General features: G+C 28.2%; 1 protein-coding gene and 1 long non-coding RNA gene across 13 annotated transcripts; one reads left to right on the forward strand and one right to left on the reverse strand.

Annotated features, from left to right (window-relative positions):
• Nucleotides 1-1,292: 1,292 nt before the first annotated feature.
• LOC107454284 (NFX1-type zinc finger-containing protein 1) lies at nucleotides 1,293-23,916 on the reverse strand. Of its 12 annotated transcripts, XR_015433711.1 has the most exons (4): nucleotides 23,867-23,885; nucleotides 23,412-23,494; nucleotides 21,675-21,790; nucleotides 19,638-21,064 (listed from the first exon to the last, which is right to left on the reverse strand). XR_015433711.1 is itself a non-coding variant. In XM_087163915.1 (2 exons), the coding sequence occupies exon 2, from the start codon at nucleotides 8,016-8,018 to the stop codon at nucleotides 3,315-3,317; it is 4,704 nt and encodes a 1,567-aa protein (XP_087020041.1). In that variant the 5' UTR covers nucleotides 8,019-8,046; nucleotides 23,867-23,916; the 3' UTR covers nucleotides 1,293-3,314. The 12 variants fall into 12 exon arrangements, 8 of the variants coding, with proteins under 8 accessions (XP_087020041.1, XP_087020042.1, XP_015926915.2 ...); XR_015433714.1 differs by lacking the exon at nucleotides 23,412-23,494 and having other exon boundaries at nucleotides 23,867-23,888; XR_015433712.1 differs by lacking the exons at nucleotides 23,412-23,494; nucleotides 23,867-23,885 and adding an exon at nucleotides 23,048-23,286.
• LOC147809337 (uncharacterized) lies at nucleotides 14,859-18,289 on the forward strand. The gene is made up of 2 exons (XR_015433715.1): nucleotides 14,859-14,997; nucleotides 15,528-18,289. It is a non-coding gene; the product is annotated as an uncharacterized LOC147809337 (long non-coding RNA).
• Nucleotides 23,917-24,285: the final 369 nt, after the last annotated feature.

Below are 24,285 nucleotides of genomic sequence, written 5' to 3' on the forward strand. Positions count from 1 at the left end.
ATACGTCACATCTCGTTTTACAGTGAGGAACCATCCATCCATCCACAGATCGTGTTGCAGACCTGAACCAGAGCAAAACAAATCTCCGATCCAGTACTCCAAGAGGTATTGATTTGTTATGGGAAATCGGAAAACCGTGTGACCCCGACAGATTTAGCGTGCATCAGTCACAATTTTGAACAGACGGAGGGGATCGAACTCACCTCTCGAGCATGGGCCCAACACTTTACCAGCCAACCTTTAGATCAAAAAATATTTTGAAAATTCTTTTTATTATTTTTTTTCAAACTTTAACTAACACCCTAAAAAGCCCTTGTTTCCGCGATGTCTCATACCCATAGTGTCTGTTGCAAGTCTTTTATTTTTATGTGTGATAGCTAGATTTAACGTCTTCTCATTCCTTTTAAACTCAAAATGAAGGAAAATAAGAAAAAAAAAATTATTACTTAGAATTTGTTTCAGAGAACTATTCAGATTAAAAAATCTAGAATATTTTTAAATGAAACGACGATAAATGCAAGCATTGCAATTACCCCATCCATCCCTTAAGCATATAACTAAACACACCTTTAGGTGCTTTTGGAATATTTAAAAACCCAAAAGTTAAATACTTATTTAGCTTTCGTAGATATTGCTAGAGTTTTAACTTAATAAATAGATGTATTGAATCGAAACTGCAAGAAATTATTGCTATGACGCAAATCGATCTCGAGACGAATTGACTAGACTGCGTCCTAAAGATGTCTCAAATTTAAATAGACCACCCATAATTTCAACCACATTCTAGGCAAATCAATTAGAATTGGTTTTTTGAATTTGTTTATTGCACATTTTTAAAGGAGAATTGTGCAAAAATATTGTGTTACAAAATCATTTTTTTGCCTTATTTCTGTAATGAATTGCGTAGGTTTAAAAAAAAATTACATTAGGAAATTTGTTAACCTAAAAATAATTCTAAACAACATAATAATTTTTATTTAAATATGAATAAATTCTTTAAAAATGAAAGCGCAAAAAAAAAAAAATATGCTACAGTAACCAAACAAAATTATTAGGATTGAGTTTTAACCTAGTAGAATAGTAAAGTAAAACTGTGTCAATATTGAGACTTTTTAATGGAATAATTTTTAATTTTGAAAAAACAATTTGTTTATCGTCAAGAAACAAAAAATGATTATGTGATCAGGGGTTAGTGAGCAAAGGGAGTAGGTCACACAATTTTTTATTTTATTTTCAGAAGAAAATTACGAATGGTATAAAATAAACTTTGATGCTAAATTAAGGCTACAATATATGATTAAATAAATATTTATTAAAAATAACAAATAGTAGTCCATTGAAAAATATTACATCTGTTGTCAAAACTTTAAAAAGATGTAATTATATTTCAAAAATAATTTAATAGATTTAATACAATATTGTGTATACATCGAGTAAAAAATGTTTTCTATAAAAATTGAAAATAATCAGATTTAAACTCTTTTCTTCATAAATTGAATGAGTATTAAATATTAAAATTGAGATATTGATTAGAACATTTCAGGAAACATAATTTAGGCACACAGGGTTACCATTAAGACCACATATAAGATCAATTTTAGAATCATTGTAAAAATTTAAATTATAAAGTACTTAGATTTAGGATCACCATTTTATATTTAAGCAAGAAAAAATAAAATGTCATCAGACATTGAGCATTGAATATTGAAGTTGGTTAGTGAAAATGAAGGATTACAAGTTCATTTATTAACTAAGTGGGATCTCTGAAACCACCTTTCAAGTTCTTCGTCACATAAACCAGTTTTTGAAAATTTTAATTAACTAAACATATCTATAAAAGAGAACATATTACAAGGAAAAAAAAAGTGATTAGAAGAATGCCGAAATCAGAATAACAAATAAAATTTTTGGTTGAAGAAAAATTTACCACAAGCTTCTTGAGCAAATTCATTACATTCTTTTTTACTTCTATAAACTTCCAAACTTTAATGAAAATAGTCCGTTTTACTCTAAAAATATATTTTAAAACTGGTCATTAAAACTTTGTACTTTGTATACTACACTGTGAATTTAGACAATCAAGTTATTAATAATTGATTTCAATTACATAATTATTGATTTAAATTACATAATTATCTAAATAAAATGGTGAAAAAACATATAAAACACACAATTACTCGAAATATTTGCATTCAGGGGAAAATCCAGGTTTTATCTCTTTACGGCCGGTTTTTCTGGGAAATAATAATAATAATAAAATAAAAATATTTTTGCTGAACTTACTTTATAAAAGAAATTCAATTTTAGCAGTCACTATATATATTTTTGAACATCAATATTATTTGAAAACAAGTATGTATAAACAATAAATTGATAAAATACTACAGGTGGGAAAGCATTGAAAAGAAGATTTTACAATTTAATCTAGAATCGTAGTATTTACAATTTGAATTTTATTAAAGGACTCTTTTTAAGAATTTGAATTTGGTGAAGGGTTCTTCAAATAGTAAGGTAAAAGCGAACACAGGGCATGGGGCTAAGTTTAATGCGGGCATTTTACAAAACAGAAATCTTATTTTCTTATTGTGTAGAAATTTTAAGAAGCCTTTATTCATAAGCGCAGTTTTCAAAGGTATGTAAGGTTCAGTTTTCATGTCAGCTACATTTTTATCATGTAAGTTTTGGTTATGCAAGCTTCAGTTTTCATTAAGTAAGTAAGAAAAAAAACTTTTGTATGGATTTAAGACTAGGCCCTAGAGCAAGTATCCCTCGTTTCTCCTCCTAGAGTATGATCTTTTAAAATGAACTCGATTTCAACCTGGATTAAACCCTGGCATCTGACATAAATGTACTGATAATAAATTTAAATACAGTTCAAATGCAAAGTATGATTTAAATTGTCTGTTATTTCAAATTTTATACCATTTTATTTCAAATTTGAAAATATAGGGAAGTTAAATGATTTTTCATATGGCACTAAAATTATTAGTGATGCCATCTATTTTCAAAAATTAATACATTTCTCATAAATTAAAAACTCCTAACAGTTCACTTAAACATTTGAATAATTTTTAAAAAAATTCTGAAGCTCTTCCTTTGAACTTATTTTATTATTCAGGTTAACTTCCTAATTTTAATCAACTTGAAAAACATAACAATATTTTGAAATATTAAAACATAACATAAATAAATTAAGTTGTACTAAGTCACACCTTTCCAGTATTACAATGATTTTCACCAAACCAAAAAAAAATCTAGATTATTCATAAATAACTTGATTATATTATTAAAGATTTAAGACACCTCAAACATTCTTAGAACAGCTCTACTTGTTTTTTAACAAGATTCTCCAGCACTTCAATTGCTTTTTCTGATTCCATAATTTGCTGGTAACTGGCATACCTCAAATGATTTGAGAGCCATAACAATAAGGTTTTAAAACGATTTAATACATGGCAGTTAAAGTTAGCCTTACCCCAGTTTTCAATCATTTCATGAATTTTAACTAAACTTCTTAAATTAACAACAGCCATTTTTAAAACAACCAATACATCAGGAGTTTGCTCATTTTCAAGAATGCGCTCGATTCCTCTGTTAATGTCACTGAAGACAGCTGGTATAATATAATCGGCATCGTAAGTTGTGTGTAGAAGGAACCTAATTTCACTAACCATTGTTCTAGTATCACAGCTTTGCAGGAGACAATTCTTAGCATTCATCAAATGATTCTTAAAGCGCAGGCTTTGATATATCGACTTTGAACATAATGGACAATTAGGCCATTCAAAACACTCTAAACATTGCTCTATATGTTTGGTTAACTCTTTCATTTCAATAACATGGTCACAATCCAGCAACATGATGTAGCGGTCAACTTTTGGATTACCATTTTCAATGTCACTTTCATTACACACACGACATAAATATGGACAGGGGTCACCACACAACCCAATGCATTCATGCCCACATGGTAAGATTTGAGAGCAATTTATAGTACAGGGTTCTACAGTACATTTTTGATAGCAAAGTTTCGGGCATTTAACATGGTCACAGCGTAATTGACATGGCAATTTACATTCAATGCATGGTCTGTAGCAGCTATTGATGCATCTGCTATTATTTGAATTAGCATGAGGGCACACCAATCCACACTGTTCTTTACAGGGTGGGCAAGGACTGTTACAGTAGCCTTTACAAAGGTGACCACATGGTAGTTTCTGATCACATTTTGCAGTGCAAAGTGCATGAATTCCAATATCTAAACAAAACCAGCAATAACCTTCACAAAGATGCTCACAATTGAGCATTATGCCACACAGTCGATTGCAATTAGATAGAAGATCACTTCCATCTAAATCTAAATTACACGCTACATCCACCGTGTGGCCACAAGGTGAAATTAAAGGACGCTTCTTTTGACAGATAATTTCACTTATTTTATCTTTTTTGAAACAAGGAACTTTACTCGTATGACCACATGGAAGTATAACTGTCTCCAAAGAAGGACAGTTATACTGAGTAATGTCAACGCCGCAAGCTAATGTGACTAGATGATTGCATGGTAATAATTTTTGCACCTCTTCAAGGCAAGTAAAACCTATAATATTAACTGTTCTGGATTTGTGCCCACAAGGAAGAGTTATTGCATTCTTTTTTACACTCTTACAAGGCTGGAAGCATAATTGGGGGCATTTTCGATCTACATCAATGAATTTTTCACAAGGCAAACGACATTTATAAAGCTTGTGATCAGCATCAAAATTATGACATCCGTTTATGCAATTATGTCCACAAGGGAGTTTGAAGTTGCATTGTTGCTGGCAGCCTCGATGCATAAATTCAGAAATCTCAACTTCAGTTTCAACAGAGGTTTCAGTTCCATGCCGATTACATTGTAGAGGAATTTTATCCCCAATCATTCCTTGCTCTTCTAATTTGGGTAAAATTGTGCTCCAAAGAGGGCTTTTCTCAGCATACATTTTAAAGTTGCCAAGACAGAACATGCCCTTCCTTGCTCTAGATAGAGCAACACATACTCTATTGTTTTCTTTCAGAAACCCAATAACACCATTTCTGTTATTTCTAACAAATGACACTATCACAATATCATTTTCCTCACCTTGATAATTGTCAACAGTAGTTATTTTAACTTCTAAGTTGGCTTTAAAAAGGGAATCTCGAATAAGGTTTACTTGAGCAGCATAAGTGGCAAGAATGGTTATTCGATCTAGAGAATACGACTGGACATGGAAATACTTTGCCAATGCTACAGCAATTTCAGCTTCAAATTTATTAGAAAAACTTGTGCTAGAGGATCTTTCCGATTCTCTCTTAGCATGATCAAAAAAGAAGACACTAGATTTCACACCATTAATTTCTTTATATTTATAAACACTTTCATCACTTTTCAACATTTCGTATAAATGATCATTAACTAACAGATCAGCAATACATGGTTTCATACGATGCTGCGACACTAGAGTTGTATTAGGAACATTGTTCGTAAAAAGTCTTTCGAACATGGATATTTTTAAATTATACACTTCGCTTAGTTCATGATCTGATGGCAGTGGCCTTAATTGTTTATGGTCACCAATTAGGATAAAGTGTTTAATGCTCGGTAATAGAGCGGCTATTGTATGAGATTCAAGCACTTCAGCTGCTTCCTCTACAACTAAAATAGAGGGTTGGGCATAGTACAGCAATTCACGAAATTTTGCAGCACCAGTAGTTGTTACACCAACAATATGAGCAGTTTTCAATACTTCAATTTTGAGAGAGCTGTCAAAACCTTTACCAGAATATGACTGTTTTAATTTTCTATACTCTTCTTTTTCCACAACAATGTTTTTTTTTAAAATTTCCATACAATTTTTTCGCCACAAATAAAAAAGTTCAAATCTGTTGGTTAGGTGCAAGGACCAGATATTTTCATGCATTAGTTTAATATTCAAGCTTTTCTCATTCATTTTATTGAAACGTTTTTCACATTCTTCATAAAGTTTTGATTTACGTGAACATCCTAACCACTCCATAATATTTTCTGTCAATTCACTGCAACGTGAAGAAGACTTTGACAATAATTCTTCTTTTTTGTTACTATCAATGATAGCCTGTAGTGCAGAACTTTCTAAATATTTGTTTTTACAGAAATCAAGCAACTCTATATCATTATTCAAATCCCGACATATGTCTTTTAAGGCAAAAAGTGCTGGATCATATTCACCGCCATGTCTAACATCGCGATTTAAAATATGAGGCACAAATTTCTGCATCCTCTCTATAATGGATTTTGCTATCTGATCTGTTATACGATTAGAATTGTCTTGTTCCATATAAAGCTTATGAGTCAAAACTATGTTATCCATAGTGTATGGTTTCATAATTGTACTTTTGCTTTGACTACCTAGTCTAACAATATTTTCAACATTTTCTTCTAAAAGACCTTCAAGAAACTGATCAAGAGCATGGTTTGTCATACAGCAAATGATAATAGGAGTAAGATTAGTGTTTTTTAAAAGAGCTTTTACCATCTTCTTTCCCATGAATGTTTTTCCTGTGCCCGGTGGGCCTTGTATTATTGCTACTTTATTAGTCAAGGCTAATTTATAAGCTTCATACTGGTGTTCATCTAATTTTAAACTTTCTGCTGATGGCCATTCATCATAATGCAACGGATCAAATTTTTTGCACAAATCTTCATTCTTGTCGGGAATTTCACAGCCTTCAGAAGAATACTCACAATTTTCACAAAGGGAATACTTTCGCCCTAATAAGCTATCAGGATCTCTCAAGTATTCGGGTGAAGCTTCACTACTTTCTAGAGAGACAAGATAATCAGACAAAGGAAAACTGCTCGGACTAAAGCTTTTTATTGCGGACAATACATGCTTATAGCATTCAAAATACGCATTTGGAACCACCATTAGATATTGAACATCTGCATACAATGAATCTTCATAACGGTCATCTTCTAAGATGAGTTTTACAGTACATTTTTCACTTTTTACGCGGGGAGCTTTCGACTCTTGGAGGACAGATGCAAATATCACTTTATTAAACTTGTCTGGAGTTAGACAGACCATACTTCCAGGTAGTGAGAGAAGAGAGTCTTTCCAATTGACCGCTTTAGACGAATAAACTTCGATTGTACAGCATATACCTTCAGGTTTATATTTTGCTGGACGTACCACAAGAACTTTATCATATTTTTCGGTCTCTGATCTAATGAGTGCTGTTTCATCCGAATTCAAACAATGCGCAACGCATTCACGAAATGATCGAAGCATATCCTCTCTTGTAAGACGAAAGTGAACTGCTAAATAGTGGTTAACACTTGAGTAAGGGCCATCAATAATGTTTTGTGGTAAATCTGGAGTTTCACAATTTATTATATCATTTTCTCTGGGTACAATTGAGAGCTCTCGAAATGTACCCAATTCATCTAAATCCTCCAATGCAAGCTTAGGGTCATCAAATTTTTCGATTTTGTGTTTTAATATATCAAACTGAGCTTTGATGTCTGCCAAGTTTTGCAACTTTCGAAGCCGCATTGTGTTAAAGTAGTTCTGTAGAGCCGGAAAAACATCATCTATAATTTCTCTACACTCACAATGCCTTAGTAATTTTTGCAAAATAATCAAATAGTTTGTGGTAAGTGTAACTAAATTGGTTGAATGCCTTTCTATTAAAAGTGTATTTATTGTGACATGGACATCAACAAAAATAAACTTCTTGCAATCCTTCAACATTTCAAGAAATTTCACAAGACTACCTTCCAGTCTATTTAAACTCACAGTGCAAACATTATAGATTATTTGAACGAGAGTTGCCATAATATCACAATCGATTTTACCATCTTGTTTCAGATATTCTTGATTTTGAAGAAATCTTTGAAACCCAAAATTTGTCTTGTTCAACTCATGTAACAGTAGATCATTACGTTTGTTGCATGCTAAAATTAAAAGATCATTTTTTGTGATTCGACGAATCGGTCCTTTAGCTGCAGGGGCTTCCATAGCTTTTATATTTCAATACAATTCCTTTCTGAAAATTTAAAAAGCACAATTTATAATATTAAAACAAAACTAACAACAATGAAACAACTAATTAATATTTATACACCAAATAAATTTCTTAATATGACTGGCTAAATTTAATTATATTTAAATTTAATCTATAATTTAAAGGAATGATAATTAAATAACACATAGTTAAGTATTGAGTATATTAAATCCAACATAACAAATTTAAAGAATTAAGAAACATAGTACAAAAACGAATCCCTTGCACAAAAACAATTATAATCAAAGAATTTCATATTGTATGATGCATTTCTGCCATTTAAATGTATCAACGTAACGAAAAATGAGCTTAGTGGAGAGCAATCATATTGCTATAGAAAAACATATATATTTTTTTCTGTTCTCTGTCTCATACTTCAATCCAGGATTAAAACAATGTGGTTTATACCAGATCATTTTTAAGAAGGGAAAAGAAAAAAAATCAAGTTCATTTTTTTAAAAATTTAATTTTTATTACTTATATACATAGTTTTAATTTGAACAAAACCAAATGAAAAAATATCAAATTTTCTCATATATAAAATACTAACGATAATTTTTATCTTATTAAATGTTTAGAGATTATAGCTTTCTTGGAAAGACATAAAAATAAATCGATATGAGCAAAATGTTCTAAAAATGCATAATATAAAATAAAGAAAAATATAGAATCTAAATAAAAAATTAACACTTGAAAAAAGTTAAAAAATGTACTTAGTAAAAAAACTAAAAAAAAAAAAAAAAAAAAGTTGGAAATTTTTTTAAAAAGTTTTAATAAAAACACATCATGCTTGTTACAATCAAAATCATAAATGGAAATTAGTCAAATTAGAGTATTATCGTAACTAAATATTAAAATAATAAAGGAATTTAAAAAGAAAAATAAGAAAAGAAATACACAGAAAAGGCGAAAAAATAACATAGATTTAAAAAACAATATGAAAAATACCAAAAAAAACTATCATCAAAGTAATTGAAATTACGCTGGATTTGCTACAAATCAAATGCGTCAAAATGTCATAATTCAAAATCAAACATTACAATAAATTATTAAAAATATTGTAATAAAAAAAACCTAAAGGAGACGAAAAATGATAAATAATTGAGGATAAACTGTCATAAAAAAATTAAAATTATGATTGGAATCGTACATGAATTGAACATTTTGAAAACAATGTTCATGTACGATTCCAATCATAATTTATCTCAAGTTTGAAATTTTCAGATCATAACATATGAAATACATAGGAATGAATTTGAAAAATAAGTGGATTTATATAAATGTACGAAGAATAAGGAAATAGTGAATGCAAAAATTGAATGCTATTCCTTAATAAAGAAATTTGCAGAAAAATAATTAAAATTTTTTTGCAAAAATAGGCCTGAAAAATAAAACCTTGATTGACCATAGGATATTATAGTATCCCTTTATAATTTCCATGTGGAACAGCAATCTTAATTGTTCCTTAGTATCCTTAACAAGTGACAAGTTTCATTAAGTGTAATTAAACATTAAATTCCTGACAAGTTAAACTTATTTATCAAGCCTAGGTGATAGAAGATTAAGCAAATAAACAGCAATAAAAAACATTAATTTATAAGAGATTTAAATTATTATTTATCCTGATAAAACTTCTTAATCAAAAATAAAAACAGAAAATCTGAAGTACAGAAGGGAACCGATTATCCGAAACGATCGAGACCATCATTATTCCGGATAAATGAGTTTTCCGGTTTTCTGAATTGCTACAAAAAGCAGTTTTTTCTATTGTTAAACCCAACTAAAAAAAAAAATAAATATTTCAAAATAATCTTAAACAGAAGAAAAAACAATGAAGTAATAGACTACTGATTATTTCCAAAATGATGGTAAGGTAAACATCTTTCAAAAAAGAATAAAAAATCCTAAAATCTTATAAGGGAAAAAAAAAAAGGTAGAAAATTTATCGAATTTCGTTCCTGTTTTTCGGTTTTCCGGATAACGGGTTCTGTACTGTACTTCCTTCTATCTGTTCTGGATTCTAGCAACCAAAAACTCCTTTCCAGATGAAAGTTTTCTAAGTTTTAATACCAAGGCATGCTACAGCTACATGAAGCGAAGATCACATGCTTGGCGATCACCAAATCAAACTCACTCACTTTTTAAGATTTTGATACAAAACTGTTAAATTCCCTGACTTTTTGAGCAATTTCAGAAATTCTTGACTTTTTCAGGTAGCGTAGAGACCCCGTTTGCATTTATAAATGCTGATCAGAAACATTTCATTGCAAATATTTAATAAATATCGTTATAAGAATCAATTTTAAATTTTTCTACACTTATTCTTAAGCTACTCATTTTACAATATATAATAGCACAAAAATAAAGAGTATTAAAACTGAATTGTTGCAAAATGTTTTATCTAGGGATGTAACGAATATTCAGCCACTATTCAGTCCTTTTGACAATTGTGGCTTTTTTTTCTTCTGAATTTCAATTCATTTAATAAAAAATAATCTAAGATCATATTTTTTTCAACACATTATTAAAAATAATTTTTGCATATATTTGTTAAGTTCGTAAACTTGCAAACTTAGGTTCTGAAAGACAAAAGGAAAAGTGAAATTATAAGAATTGAAAATTGTAGATCACTTGATAATGAACCGTCAGTTTTGTACAGCTCATTTTTTAAAAAAAATTTGGGCAAGTCAATTTGATTATTTCTAGTTAATACTTTTTGTTTTAAATATTAGGAATATTTTTGCTCTGCTTCTTTTGTTCGCCTGTTTTTATTTTAAAGTGCAACATTTTATTGGAATGTTTCCAATAGATTTAATTCTTTTACTGCAACTTATTTCCTGTATGGATAAACAGATTAACTGGTAATATCAGAGCCGGATTATACCTTTCGTAGGAATTAGGCACAGCCGTTTATGATACCGATTATTTTGCCGACAATTTTTGGCAAACCAGGATAGAGTTTTTTTTAAAAATATTTTTCAGATTGTTAAGGGTTAACGCCATCCATAAAACGAATATATATATTCCATTTTTAATGATTTAATTGAAATTGAATTGTAAAATTAGGATTTACAATTTTTTTCGTATATTTAAGAAATAGAGTAAATAAAGAAATTTGGGAAAAAATTATTACTAGTTTTTAATAAAATGTTTTTGATAAATGCTATTAATAAAATGTTTTATTTATATTAAATGAATATATTAAATGGTATATATATTAAATGAATTAATACTAAGAATTAGAGTTATGCATGAGAGTAGTTTTCTAACTATGTTAACTTAACTTAAATTAGGTCCTATTTTAAGTAAAAACAGACCATACTAATACAAGGGGTGATCAAATAAAAAGGTACGAAACAACACGGTGGGTACAAATGTAGATTTTATTCAAAATACACACCATAGGCCTGGGCACAACGATCCCACTGATGAACAAACCGAGGGATTCCTTGTTCCCATAATTCCTGTGACCGTGACGAGACCCAGTCCTCACAGCGTCCTTGAGTACGTCGTACGAGTTGAAGCGCTTTCCTTTCATATGTTTCTCCAGTGAACCAAACACATGGAAATCGCAGGGCGACGTGCACGGACTGTAGGGCGGATGGTCCAACGTCTCCCACTTGAACTTGGCCAGTTCCATGTGTGTGACTCTGGAGACGTGTGGACGTGCGTTATCATGGAGCAGCCCCAGTCTTTTGTTCTTGATGAACCTGCGTAGGCGTCAGAGTGTCTCACAGTACACAAAGGAGTTAATGTTTATTTCTGTGCTCGAGTTTCTGTTCCTCATACGGACTGTCGCATCATTTGAACGCCGCATTTGATAAGAGCCTGTGCTCTCTCCTGCGCATGCGATCTCCCGCACATGCTCCGATCCCAGTCAGACTCCAATCGCATCCCCGAGATGTCTCGCTATGTTCTCCCATCGCGGAATATGCAAATATTTAACTGTTACGTTTTTACGTCGTTTTGTACCTTTTCATTTGATCACTCCTTGTATCTAAGCAAATTAATTCATTCCACTTTTTTTTCATGAAGCTTAAAAGAAAATTTTTTAGGTCATTGCACTAAATATTTGTATGGAAACTTTTATAGAATAAGAAGATTTACAATTATTTGCTGATTTTGATTATTTGACAAGATTTATAATTTTCAAACCAATATGCTAATTAGTTCTCTGTGAAACATAAATAAAAGGGTCTAAAACAATTTTTTATAGGTATCAACACATTTCTATGGCCTTTGCCTGTAGCTCCCAACACATATCCTTTATTGTCTCTCTAAAATGCCCAACTCTTGATGCACGGACGAATCCTAGTTAATAATAGAACAACTTTTTGTTATAAAAAATCGACTTGAAAATTTTTTTCGATCAACTAGCTTTCTGTGAGGAACTTCCCCACTACTAGTATTTTTCTACAAGATACTTTTAATTATAACAATTACTTATTTAAAGTAACAGAAGAAAGTATAGAGCACAAATGTTTAAAAGTTTTTTTAATTATAAATGTAGTATTTTTTTAATTCTAATATTATAGGCGATATTCTCGCATTTTGTAAATACATTACATAATTAAAATTCGTAAATGAATGAAACGATTATTAATTAAAATTTGTACATAAATTAAAAATCTTAAAACCTGTGGCAGTAAAACCCGAAATATAGATCGATGACGAATTCACACAAATAGGACTCTTTAAAAAAGAGAAGTTCAAATAAGTGTTTCGGTTGTTATAATAAATAAGATCACATTTAAAACATTGGATTTTAAACTTTGTGGAAATCGATAGCAATCACTGCCATAAAATTGATAGAAAAATAATTAAATCATTATGTCGAAATATGTCCAAAATATATCGGAATAAAATATACACTGGTTGGTCTAAAATATACATTGCGTCTAAAATGTATCGAAACATTTTAAAACCGGAATAAAAGCAATATCAATAACTGCCAAAAATACAATCAAACACCACACAGTTTTATGATACTCTTGGCGTAAATTGAGTTTGTAAAGTTTTGGACCAATGTCGCCTTGTCACTGCAATCTTGTTACAGGGTATAGTAATGCTGAAAAATTAAGGACTTTTAAAAACCTTATGCCATATTTAAGTACTATTAAGGGCCCTTATTTTCCAAAATAAAAATTAAGCAGTTTTTGAGGACCGTGGGGACCCTGTAATATATTAGATCATAAGATGCTGCAAAATAATTTATTACCGTAAAATATTATATTTTCATTTGTATCTTCATAATTTTGCGCAAAATACACTTGTTGTTTTTAAAGCTAAATTATTTTTGTCAAAAAATTTTTTTCTCCCAAGTTTTTCGTAGGCCCCTGAATTTCGTAGGCCCTAGGCACGTGCCTAGTGTGCCTATAGGTTAATCCAGCCCTGGGTAATATAAACTGTTATTTTCAATGTTTAAGTTATATTTTAAGAACTAAGATTTTTTTTATTTTATATTTTGTTAACTTTTCTTTTTATAAGTGTTTTTATTATGACAGCTGTCTTTAAAAAACGTCAGAAGAGAAAAGGCAAATACATGATCTAAAAATTGAAGATGAAATTTTTAGGGATACAAGTAACTTTATTTATCCAGGGATGATTCTGAGCTCGAAAATCCTGAAAATTTCTCCAGTAAAATCATTTATGACCACTTCATAAAACCAATGTCTTTTAAGTCATTGATATTTTCAAAACATTAAATTATAAGCAGCATAATTTAAATGAATAATTATGCATAAGTTTACGTTTATCTCTAATCAAATTTATTATTTTACAGGAAAAAATATTTACAAATGAAAATTATGCAACGTATAAATTCCAGTTCGATTATTTTTAAATAAAATATAATTGAATTTTTAAACATTAATGTAATCGATGATTTCTTGAAACTTCTGGATCGCAATTAACAAAAAATCCAGAAATCATCCACAATCATCTCTGCTTATGACAGTAACCAAATAAACAATAAATGTTAAATTCATATCTATATAAATAAACACATAAAAAATAAATTTCTAAAAAAATAGGAAAGTTACTTCTTTAAAACAACAAAAAATTACACATTGGTATTGAATTACATGTAACATAATCATACTGATATTAGTTTGGTTTTAAAAAGTTCATTTTTTGTTTTGGTTTTAAAATGATTAAAAATTAAAACACATCTACATTGAGCATATTACAATTGTAATTTTTTAAACCAATATTATAAATTATACAAGGGTTATATTAAATCAAGATAAAATACAAATATCTAAACATTGAAGCTTTAAGATCTTCTTTCCTACTATAAATTTCATCTCATTTTTTTTACTAACTTTTCCGATGAATTAAATAACTAAAAATAATGACAGTAGACGACGTGTGTTTGTAATCCTGAGATGTGAGGGCCTCAAATATTGCGCAATCTTCCGAGTTTAATCGGTAGTGGAATTTTATCGCGATCGCAACACTCGAATACGCCATCTGGGGAGAGACCGGTTTCCTTTAGCCCTTCTCCCTTCCCTCTCCTCCTCTTTTCAGTTGTATAGGAATGTATTAAGATATTTTCCCTTTTCTTAATATTTTTCCTTTTTATTTAATCAAAATATTTTTTAAAATTTCCGTGATACTTTTCTTTAGAACTATGTTTAATGCAGTTTTCAGTTTCATATAGTGCTTCAAGTTGAAAGATTTTAATCTATATGAAAATCAAGAGAGAAACTAACGTACTTCCTTCCTCTATGACTTTCCACACGCTAATGGGGAAAGCATGTGAAGTGTTGCCATAGGAAAAGAGTTCTGCTCTACGCCACCTGCAGCCCATTTCGATCGCCAATCCATAAAATCCGATGAACTTCTTTCATATTTTTAAAAAATTAATATTCTTTATTTGTTTTGCCACAGATTTTATGCAGCTATTCACGGATTTTATGGTGTAATTAAAAGGTATGGAATTCTGTAATAAATATAGAAACATTGAAATGCATGTTGATCATTTTATTGAGTTAGTGTTTGGAACTTTATGACATATTTTTCGCTATTTTAGTTCGATTTCTTTTTTTAAAAAATATAACATTCATTAGATCTTTCTATTTAATATTTTAGTTTCACGAGTTGCTTTGCACTAATTGCTATCAAATATTTTATGATATTCATTATCAGATATAGGTATAGTTTAAAATTGTTCTCTGCTATCCCTTCGAAGATAAATAATGCGATATTGAAGTATATGAATGATTTTTAAAAAAATCCTCACCCCAATTAAAAAACCTAGATATCTATTTTCTCATTCCTTAAAAGACTTCTTTTTTTATCCAGCTTACTTATTTGTAAAAAATTCCATTTATATTTAAAATCGAACAATTTAAATCAAAGTAATTTAGATAGTGTTTATTGATTAGTAGTAGTTTTAATCTGCTTATCAAATATATGGGATTATGTATATCTTAATATGTTTTATTTTTGTGTTATTCTAGGTGATCTATGTGGTTCCTGTTTTATACTAAGAAGTACTTATAAAAACTATTGTTGGCTGGAAACCTGTAATAAATTGTCCTAGTTCTTTTTGTGATAAATGAATTGTAGTGGTATCATCCTGAAAGAATAATCTAGCCCAGAAGAAGTTGGATAAAAATATAAATTACATTACGTCTTGTAATTGTATTTAAAATTGTTCGCAATGTAAATAAATAAAATCTCTATCTTCTTAAAGTGATCATGACTTATGAGTAGGATTGTTGATTTAAAAAATTCTTATGAAAAAAAATCTACCTATTTGATTTATATCATATATTTTTGTTTTGTTAAACTGAGACATTTCTCTTAAAGTATGCATGGAAGGAAAAATATTCAACAATTAAGAATATTTTCTAATTAAGAATTAAATATGTCCTTCAATTTATCAGAAATTTAGTTGATGTAAAAAAAGTTTACTTGATGATAAAAGCTACTGAGTTATTTTAATATATAATTTAGTGTTACGTATTATATTTCATTTTCAATAATTGATTATTTTCATTTAAAATTTTTATTTTGATATCTTGTCTATTACTAATGTGTTCTGATATTAATTATATTAAACTTTTGATTTGGTTATACTTTCTTATCTATTTAAAAAATTAAATTCATTTTTCTTAAATATTGTAAAGATGTGTATTAACTTCTTGAAAAAAAGTAAATAAATGAGAGCATCTCGTCAGACCTGGTATATTTTGACTAAGCACTTACTTCAGATGCTTTTAAAGTAACTGACAATTTTTCAAAAACTCATAATCTGCTGAAGTATTCGAATCTGCTAAAAATATTTTTAATTCATTTATCGTGGTATGAAAACTTTGTAACTCATTTTACAAAGCTAAATTACAAGTTAACTTGATGGAATTTTCAGTAGCCTTAAAAAAAAAATTTATTTTCACATGTTGCTGGTTATCTGTATTCAGTGATGTATTACAGGTGATGAACTGGTTGAAAATTACCTATAATATCACATATAAGTAGTGATAAAATTCTAAATGAAAAATTCTTTATATGTTTCAGCATTGTATGAAAATATGTTCTGTTCATTAATATAAAAATAGTTATTGAATCTGTAAACATTTCCAATAATCTAAAATGTTTTCATTATATCTTTAAGTCTAAAATAACTATTTTCTGTTAATTTAAATGTAATAATGAAATTTTAATATATTCTGACAGTTATATGTTTATATAGTTTTAGACATATATTATAGTTTCTTATATTCCTTTACCAGAATTTTTAAAATTCATGAGATTATTATTTTCAAATTGTTTTTTTTTTAGTTTTCACTTATTTAGGAATTGTTAGAAATTAATTCTATCATTTAGTCTGCAATTATTAACTGTTTAAATATTTGATATTTCTTTTTTAAAAAGTTTTTTAATTTTTTCTACTAGGGTTGACATAAATCTATTTTTTTCCTAAGTGGTTTTACTGTAATGTGGAAAAAAAACCTGTAATTCCTGTGCATGTATAATAGTTAATAGTAGTAGTCTCCAAGCATTGAAATTAATATACTTGCTCCTTTTTTTTCTACTTATTTGTAGTGTCATGCGCCACTTTTTTTAAAAAAAAAAGTAAAGTGGTCTAAAAAAATAGTTTGCATCGACTTATGACAAATACACTGTTCACAAAAATTAAAGGAGCACATGAAATATTAATTTTATATACTTGCTCTTTTAATTCTTTTGAATAGTGTATTTTTAATGTAAGTGTAGAAGCTAAGTTCAAACGCAACTAATTTTTTTTAATCTGATTGGCAGATATGCATATTGTATACACTGTTTGCAGAAAACTTGTCACCATCACAGTCTTCTTTAATATTACTCACTTTTATAAACTTAAGTCTAACAATATGTGTACTGAATTTTAGAGTAGGCTCAAAAATATGAAAATTATATGCATTTTGAGTATTCATTGTATATATATACAATGTATAGTAAAAACTATACAATATGGATATAAATAAATGGTCAAAATTTTTATATTCTATTCTGCAAAGAATTTTAGAGAAATTGGCCACAATCATGGAAAATTTGGTAAGTCAATAACTAGTTTTATATGTTCCAAAAATAATTAATTTCCTTAAATTTAAAGAAAAAAGTGATGGTATGTATTAAAACTAACATAGTTTTAAAAAAGTCAAAACACTTTTGAAAGAATCAGTGATTTTTTTGGAGAAATTTCGTCAAAATTAAAAAGTGATTAATGGGTTGAAACTAGTTGCAAGCAGTGGCACAGTTTTAAGTGACGGAACACCCTCCAAAATTACACATCACATGATTAACAAACTAATGCATGGTCTGTTAGATGTTGATATAAAAAAGTTTTCATTATTAATTTCAATATAATGGACATTTATATATATATGTGTGTGTCAAAAGAAGATAGGAAATAACCCCCCTTCCCCCCAAAAAAAACATTAAAACTACACCACTGGTTGCAAGAGTCAATAAATTGCTTGCAGAAAGCTTTTCATTTTATCTAAATCTGCTGATTGGTACAAATATTTTTAGGCCCGTCAATCAATGCAATGAGAATTGTGTATTACAGTATACTCTCAACTTGTCGAAAACCTTGTTATGTCAAAAAAATATTTTTCTCCTTGACTTTATACATCCACCTAATGCTAATTTGAATTCCTATGTTGAAGTTTCTTCTCAAATCCTCATTATGTCAAATTTTTTTAAAAATAAAAAATCTTTTTCATTTAATGCACAATTAGTTTTGTCTAATTATCATTGTTGTGTTTAGACTTATAGGTAACTATCATTCATTACATACATATTTATTAGCAGTTATTATTTTGTTTCATGACTTTTTAGAGTAATATTTTAGAAAATATTTTTCTACTTTTTGGAACTTCTTTAGTTATGAGCTTATCTCAAAATTTTTAGTGTCCCTTCAATTTTGAGATATCGGGATTATACTGTGCTAATATTTAAACAAACCAATATGAATAATAGCTAATTTGTCACTTCAACCACACCTTCAAGTATGAATGTGCCCTTATGAAATATTGATGTCAGTTCAGTAGAAGGGAATGAATATATATACTCCGTAATTTTTGATGCACTTTAGTTTTCAGAGTAAATAAAAGAGCATTAAACATCTAACAAAATAATTTATGATTTTCTAGTGTTTTTAAAATATTTACTGCTAAGAAAAACATAAAGCTGAAGGTTAAAAAAATAATTTGTTAAAAATGGTTTAGAATTACAAATTCACTCATGTAAACATGAATAAATATTTCAGTTCTTTAAATTCCTTATTCAAAACCATTTTCAACATGTGAATTAAATTTTCCAACAAAGTTTGTCTTCTAAAAATAGGAAAGAAATCACTAATAGTAGTAATTAACTACAAAAATGTAGTTTTTTGGCCCACTGTATATGCATATAGACTTTAAGAATTTATAATTGGACTAATTTAATCTGCTGTTTTGTGATTTCAATTTAAAATTCAGTTTTCTAAATTTAAAACTGTTAGTTTTAAAATCTATTTTGATCAAACAGATTATTTTGTATACACATTTAAATACTTGAAGACGAAAAACGCTTAGTAAATAAATGTATATTTTTGCATCGCTGTCTGGTTTCTTGCCAAGATATCACTTTTGAAAAGGCAATTAATGTGCATAAAAAATAAGGGAGTGTGTTTATGAATAGGCCACTAATAATATATGAAAAAGTATTTACATAAAATTAATTTAAATGCTACCAATAAATGGAGTTACTTGCTGTGTCAAACACATCAAATGTGAAAAGTTTATAAGTAATTTTTTTCTCCAAAAAATACTACCTAAGAAGGTTATTTAATGACAATTATAGAACCTTTTGTAGACTTAACTTTAAATACATGTCAATGTTTGAATTTAAATGATCTTCAGAATTATGAATACACCACCTTTGCCCTGATTATGAAGATTATTTTTCCAATTTAGAATCTCTTGCTCTTTTTTTTTTTCCTTTGATGTATGAAACTTTTCTATGGCTGTTAAAGATTTTAGATTAAATGGTAGTTCAAAAGGCATAGTTTATAGTCATTTCTAAAGAAAAAACTTGCCATATGATGTATTCAAAATATTAGTTTATTAGAAATTAATTACAATTTGATTATGTGAACACACAAACAAAATTAGACAGCAAAATTGATGACACAATTTAAAAAAAATAAAGAACAAATAGTGTTTTTCTAAGCATTTATTTCATGAAAGATAAGAGATACATTAGGTAACATACTAAATAAGCTGAATAAAATAAACAAATCACAAATTTTCAGCTCATTTTTAAATGAGAAAATAAATCTTGCTGCACATATTTAAGCAGAATTATTTCAATAACTCCAAAAAAAAAAAAAACAACTCCAGAAATTATTTCAATACTCAGACAAGACTAATTCACGACAGACAAAGTTGTCTCAGCAAGGTCCGCCAATAATCTCTATTAGATCTTGTGGTCTATCAGTCATTGTCCCTAAATATTTCTTATGGTCTACCTTTACAGAAACCATCCACCTTGAGTAAGGAATTCCTATTTTTTGAACACCCTATACACTTGTAAAGAACCTTTTTTTTATTTTTAAAAAAACAAGATTATCACATTTAAAAGCAATCTGATATGACACTTATTTCATTACAGGGTAGCTTAATTATTAAAAAAAAAAAAGAAAAAAATCTGAACTTACTTTATAACAACTTTTTTAAGACCGTGTTAAGATTATTTCTTTTTAATATTGCAATTTATAAGTTGAAAATATATTTCCTAAATCAAAATTTAATGTGATTTTGGAAATGGTGCTTTAAAACTGGGAGTAAATCATGAAATTAAAGTAAATTAGTTTTTTTATCTTAAATTGAGCTATCAATGCTTCCAAGAATAAATTTTCTGGTGAAAAGGCTAATCCCAACAAAAGTGAACAATGGAAATTTAATGATAAGCAACATCATGAAATGATATTGCAGAATTACAAATTTTGAAAGTTGGTTCGAGAGAATATTTTGAGTAGCTTACATTCGTCAATAAAAATATAATACAGGGTTAAAGAAAACATAGAATCACTCAAATAAAATAGGACAAAGTATGCAAAATTTCTTATTAATTAATTTCATTTCGGAAAAAATATGGTGACTGAAGGTAAGAAATGCTAAAATTAAAATGGGGGACTTAGGAAGCATTTATAGGCTACAAAGAATACAAATTTAAAATAAAATACATAAAACTTAATTTATGATCTTAGAAAAAAAATATTTTATTGCTAGCTATAAGTAGGTTTGTAAAATAAAAGCATTATTTACAAAAAAGAAGTAATTCACATTTTTTGACATAAAATTGAATTCATTTTCTTATGAAAAATCAAACTAGAGTAAACTTAATTGTAAAAGATTAGCCAAGGGTCTCAATTCTTGTTTCCGAAACGTGTGGCAATGCCTTTCCGTGGGGAAATGAATGGAATTAAGTTGCTGGACGTCTTTTACTGTGTTCCATATACTTCTCTCTAAAAATAAATTAAGCCTTGTTATATAAACAAAAATATTTTATCGTAAAAATGAATGAAACTACTAAATTAAAAGAAAAATATAGAATTAAATATTCACTCTATTAAAAGGAAGCATTAAATCGAACAAATATTAAAATATAGGAGAGCTTGTTTACTTATAGAATTAAAATTTTTTAAGAAAATAACTAAGTAACAAAAAAAGTATGCTTTAATAAAATAAATAATAGGCTAAATTTTTAAAATTTCTCAATATAAAAATCATTATAAATTCTTAAGTAATAGAAGGATATTTTAAAAAACTTTTTTTTAACAAAAGAAATTTAAGCATCTCCAATTCAGATTTCTTAAAAAAAAAAAAAATAAGTATGCTTTATCAAAAATAAATGAATAAAAAGGATAATCATTACGAAAAAAACTCTTCTTTAAAAAGTAAAAATTAAAAGTCTTAAACATAGGACAAGATAAAAATAATGTGCTTAAATCAATTGTTTATACCTTGCTTGCCTATGTAACAAATAGAATACTTCAGTTATTTCTGAGTATGCCATGAAAAAAATACATCATTGAAAAAAATGATATGTTTAATTCTGAGTAAAATAATAATAACCTAGTTAAGTTCTAGTTCTGTTGTTGTTTTCGTGTCCATGGATCTTCAGATAACATCAAAGGTCTGGACTATTGTGGCCGCTAGCTTTGGCGCCTCTTGACAAGTTCTAGTTCTTCCTAGTTTATTAAAAATGAAATGTAATAGAGATTGAAGTTTGAATAAAACATTTCATAGAGATATTAAAAATTATGTATAGTACTATGTGACAGGGAAAAAAATGCTATTGAAATAAAATAATAAAAAAATAATGCAACCAAACAAAAAAGCTAAATATAATTTTTTATAGTATTTAATAGCAAAATTTAAATACCTTCTGATACCTCATAAATTTATAATTGCAGTGCCTTTTATTGCAAGTTATTTTTACAATGTGTAAAGTAAAAGAATCCTATATGAAAACTTGAAGTTGTCAAAAATTTCAATATTCTTTAATGTTACTAAATACATACTTCATCTTTTTTATTAAAACAAGAACACTTTTAAAAATAAAATTTTATAGAAACTAGTATCTGCAGCAAATAGCTGATATGATAAACTAAAAATTTTAAAATCTAAAAAATATAATTGCAACAATAAAGTCAGAAGATCCATCAAAAGTTAAGACCCCATAATGTTAGTTCTTGAAAATTTTGTTTACATATATCATGAAAAATGATTATACGAATTGAAAAATTATAGTACATTATCAGGGGTCTGTCCAGGCCGAATTTACTACCGTTTAGCGGTACCTTCACAAATTCAATTTTAGGAAGAACGGTAGTTTCACAAAATCAACTTTAGGAAAAACGGTAGTTTCACAAAATACTTTTCTTAAAATTTTATTTTTGTATCCCTTAAGACACGATAAATTCATATTTTTACCATATTTTTGTGTTGATTTTTTAATATAATTTTTAATTTTTCACAAATTATGTCTAAATTTTCACAAAATAGGTACCTCTCAGAAAAACCTAGACAGACCCCTGATTATAAAACTTATTTATCCAAAAATGTTATGATGGCTAGATACAAAATATAATTTTTCATTATTTAATCTACTAATGATTAATAAAATTGCGAATTAGATTACTAAAAAATGTTAGTATGCCTAAAAGTAAACAATATTGAATGACTAAATAAAAATAATAAACAATACAGATTTAAATTTTATGGAGAATTAAAAAAACACATTTTCTCAAGCAAAATATAACACGTTTTTTTTTTCTTTCTATAACTCAAAAACATAACTTAACATTTTTTGATAGTTACTAAATTGAATAAATTGGGATAACTGTGTGTAAAATAACATGTCCCTAGGATTGGGCACTGAACTTTGGAGCTTTAACTGCCCATAAATTATTTTTATTTCTTCGATTACTTTTTGAAAACCTCACTTTTAAATAAATTTCCAGTTTCCTGTAAGAACATAAAAATCAGCTAAAATAAGAGGAGCACCAATTTATAACGTCTAATTATACGGCCAATTTTTTATGTTCTTATGAAAAATAGGAGAAATGGTTATTCTACATTCTATAAATCTTCAAGCAAGTTATTTTTTAATAACTGTTACATTTTGAATAATATAATTATTAATTGAGCATGAATAACTTAGCTGACAATGATTTTTTTTTTAACATATTATAGTCAAATCATTAAATTTACAGTAGTATTCTAAATTCAAAATGATTCGAGGATTCACTATGATAAAAATACATATATATATATATGATATATATTGAAGCAAAGCATGAAATTTACCACTAAAATGTTTGAAGTGAACTTCATTACATCACACCTTTGGAAAGTGAAATTGTTGCGAGAGTCACACTGGTAATTATATTCTAAAAGAAATATAAGTGTCCATATTAGATTTAAAAATTAGCTTTATAGTTTGAAGAAAAATTTCATACTTATAATACAGAACACCAAACTTTTTCAACTGATAAGTTTCATCAATATATTAAAATCAAGCGACTTTCTAAACTATTCAAAAACAAAATCGGTTTAAATTTTTTAGTGAGTATAGTTGACTCCCATTTCTCTGAAGCACCCAAATTTAGATTCCAAAACAACTGAACCGATTAAACTTTTTGTGACATTACGAACTATGAATTCGGCAACGGATTTAAACTCAAAATTGAGGCCCTCAAGATCTCAGGAACACAAACACGTCCGACATTGCCTAGAATATTTTAATCGAATCTAATACTTACTTTGTAATACGTAAGGTATAACACTTAGTTTTAATAAATTGCAAAACTAGACTTTAAATTTCACAAACTGAAACTAGTGGGAAATGGGGCACGGGCATTGATTGTAAACAAACAATCAATTGCGGGTGCCTGGGTGGCGAGGTTGTCATAGACTTAACATAGCGAAGTTTAAAAATAAAGTGTTTTTAACTTATATTCTGAATTTATTTAGAATATTACATACATTTTTCGAAGGATAGTGTACTAAACTTTAAATTGTGATGCCGTTTTAATTGAAAATTTCCTTTTAAATGCTGCAATTTGAGGATTTATAGTTGATCACTTTGTTTACATATTTCGTGTGATTTGTAATGTTATGACACAACTTGATGAGGAATAAATGTATAAAATATCTGCATTAAAATGAATAATATTATTTA

Source organism: Parasteatoda tepidariorum, chromosome 5 (assembly GCF_982258835.1).
Source record: "Parasteatoda tepidariorum strain Cologne lab strain chromosome 5, Ptep-v5.0, whole genome shotgun sequence".
NCBI classification, from domain to species: Eukaryota; Metazoa; Arthropoda; class Arachnida; order Araneae; family Theridiidae; genus Parasteatoda; species Parasteatoda tepidariorum.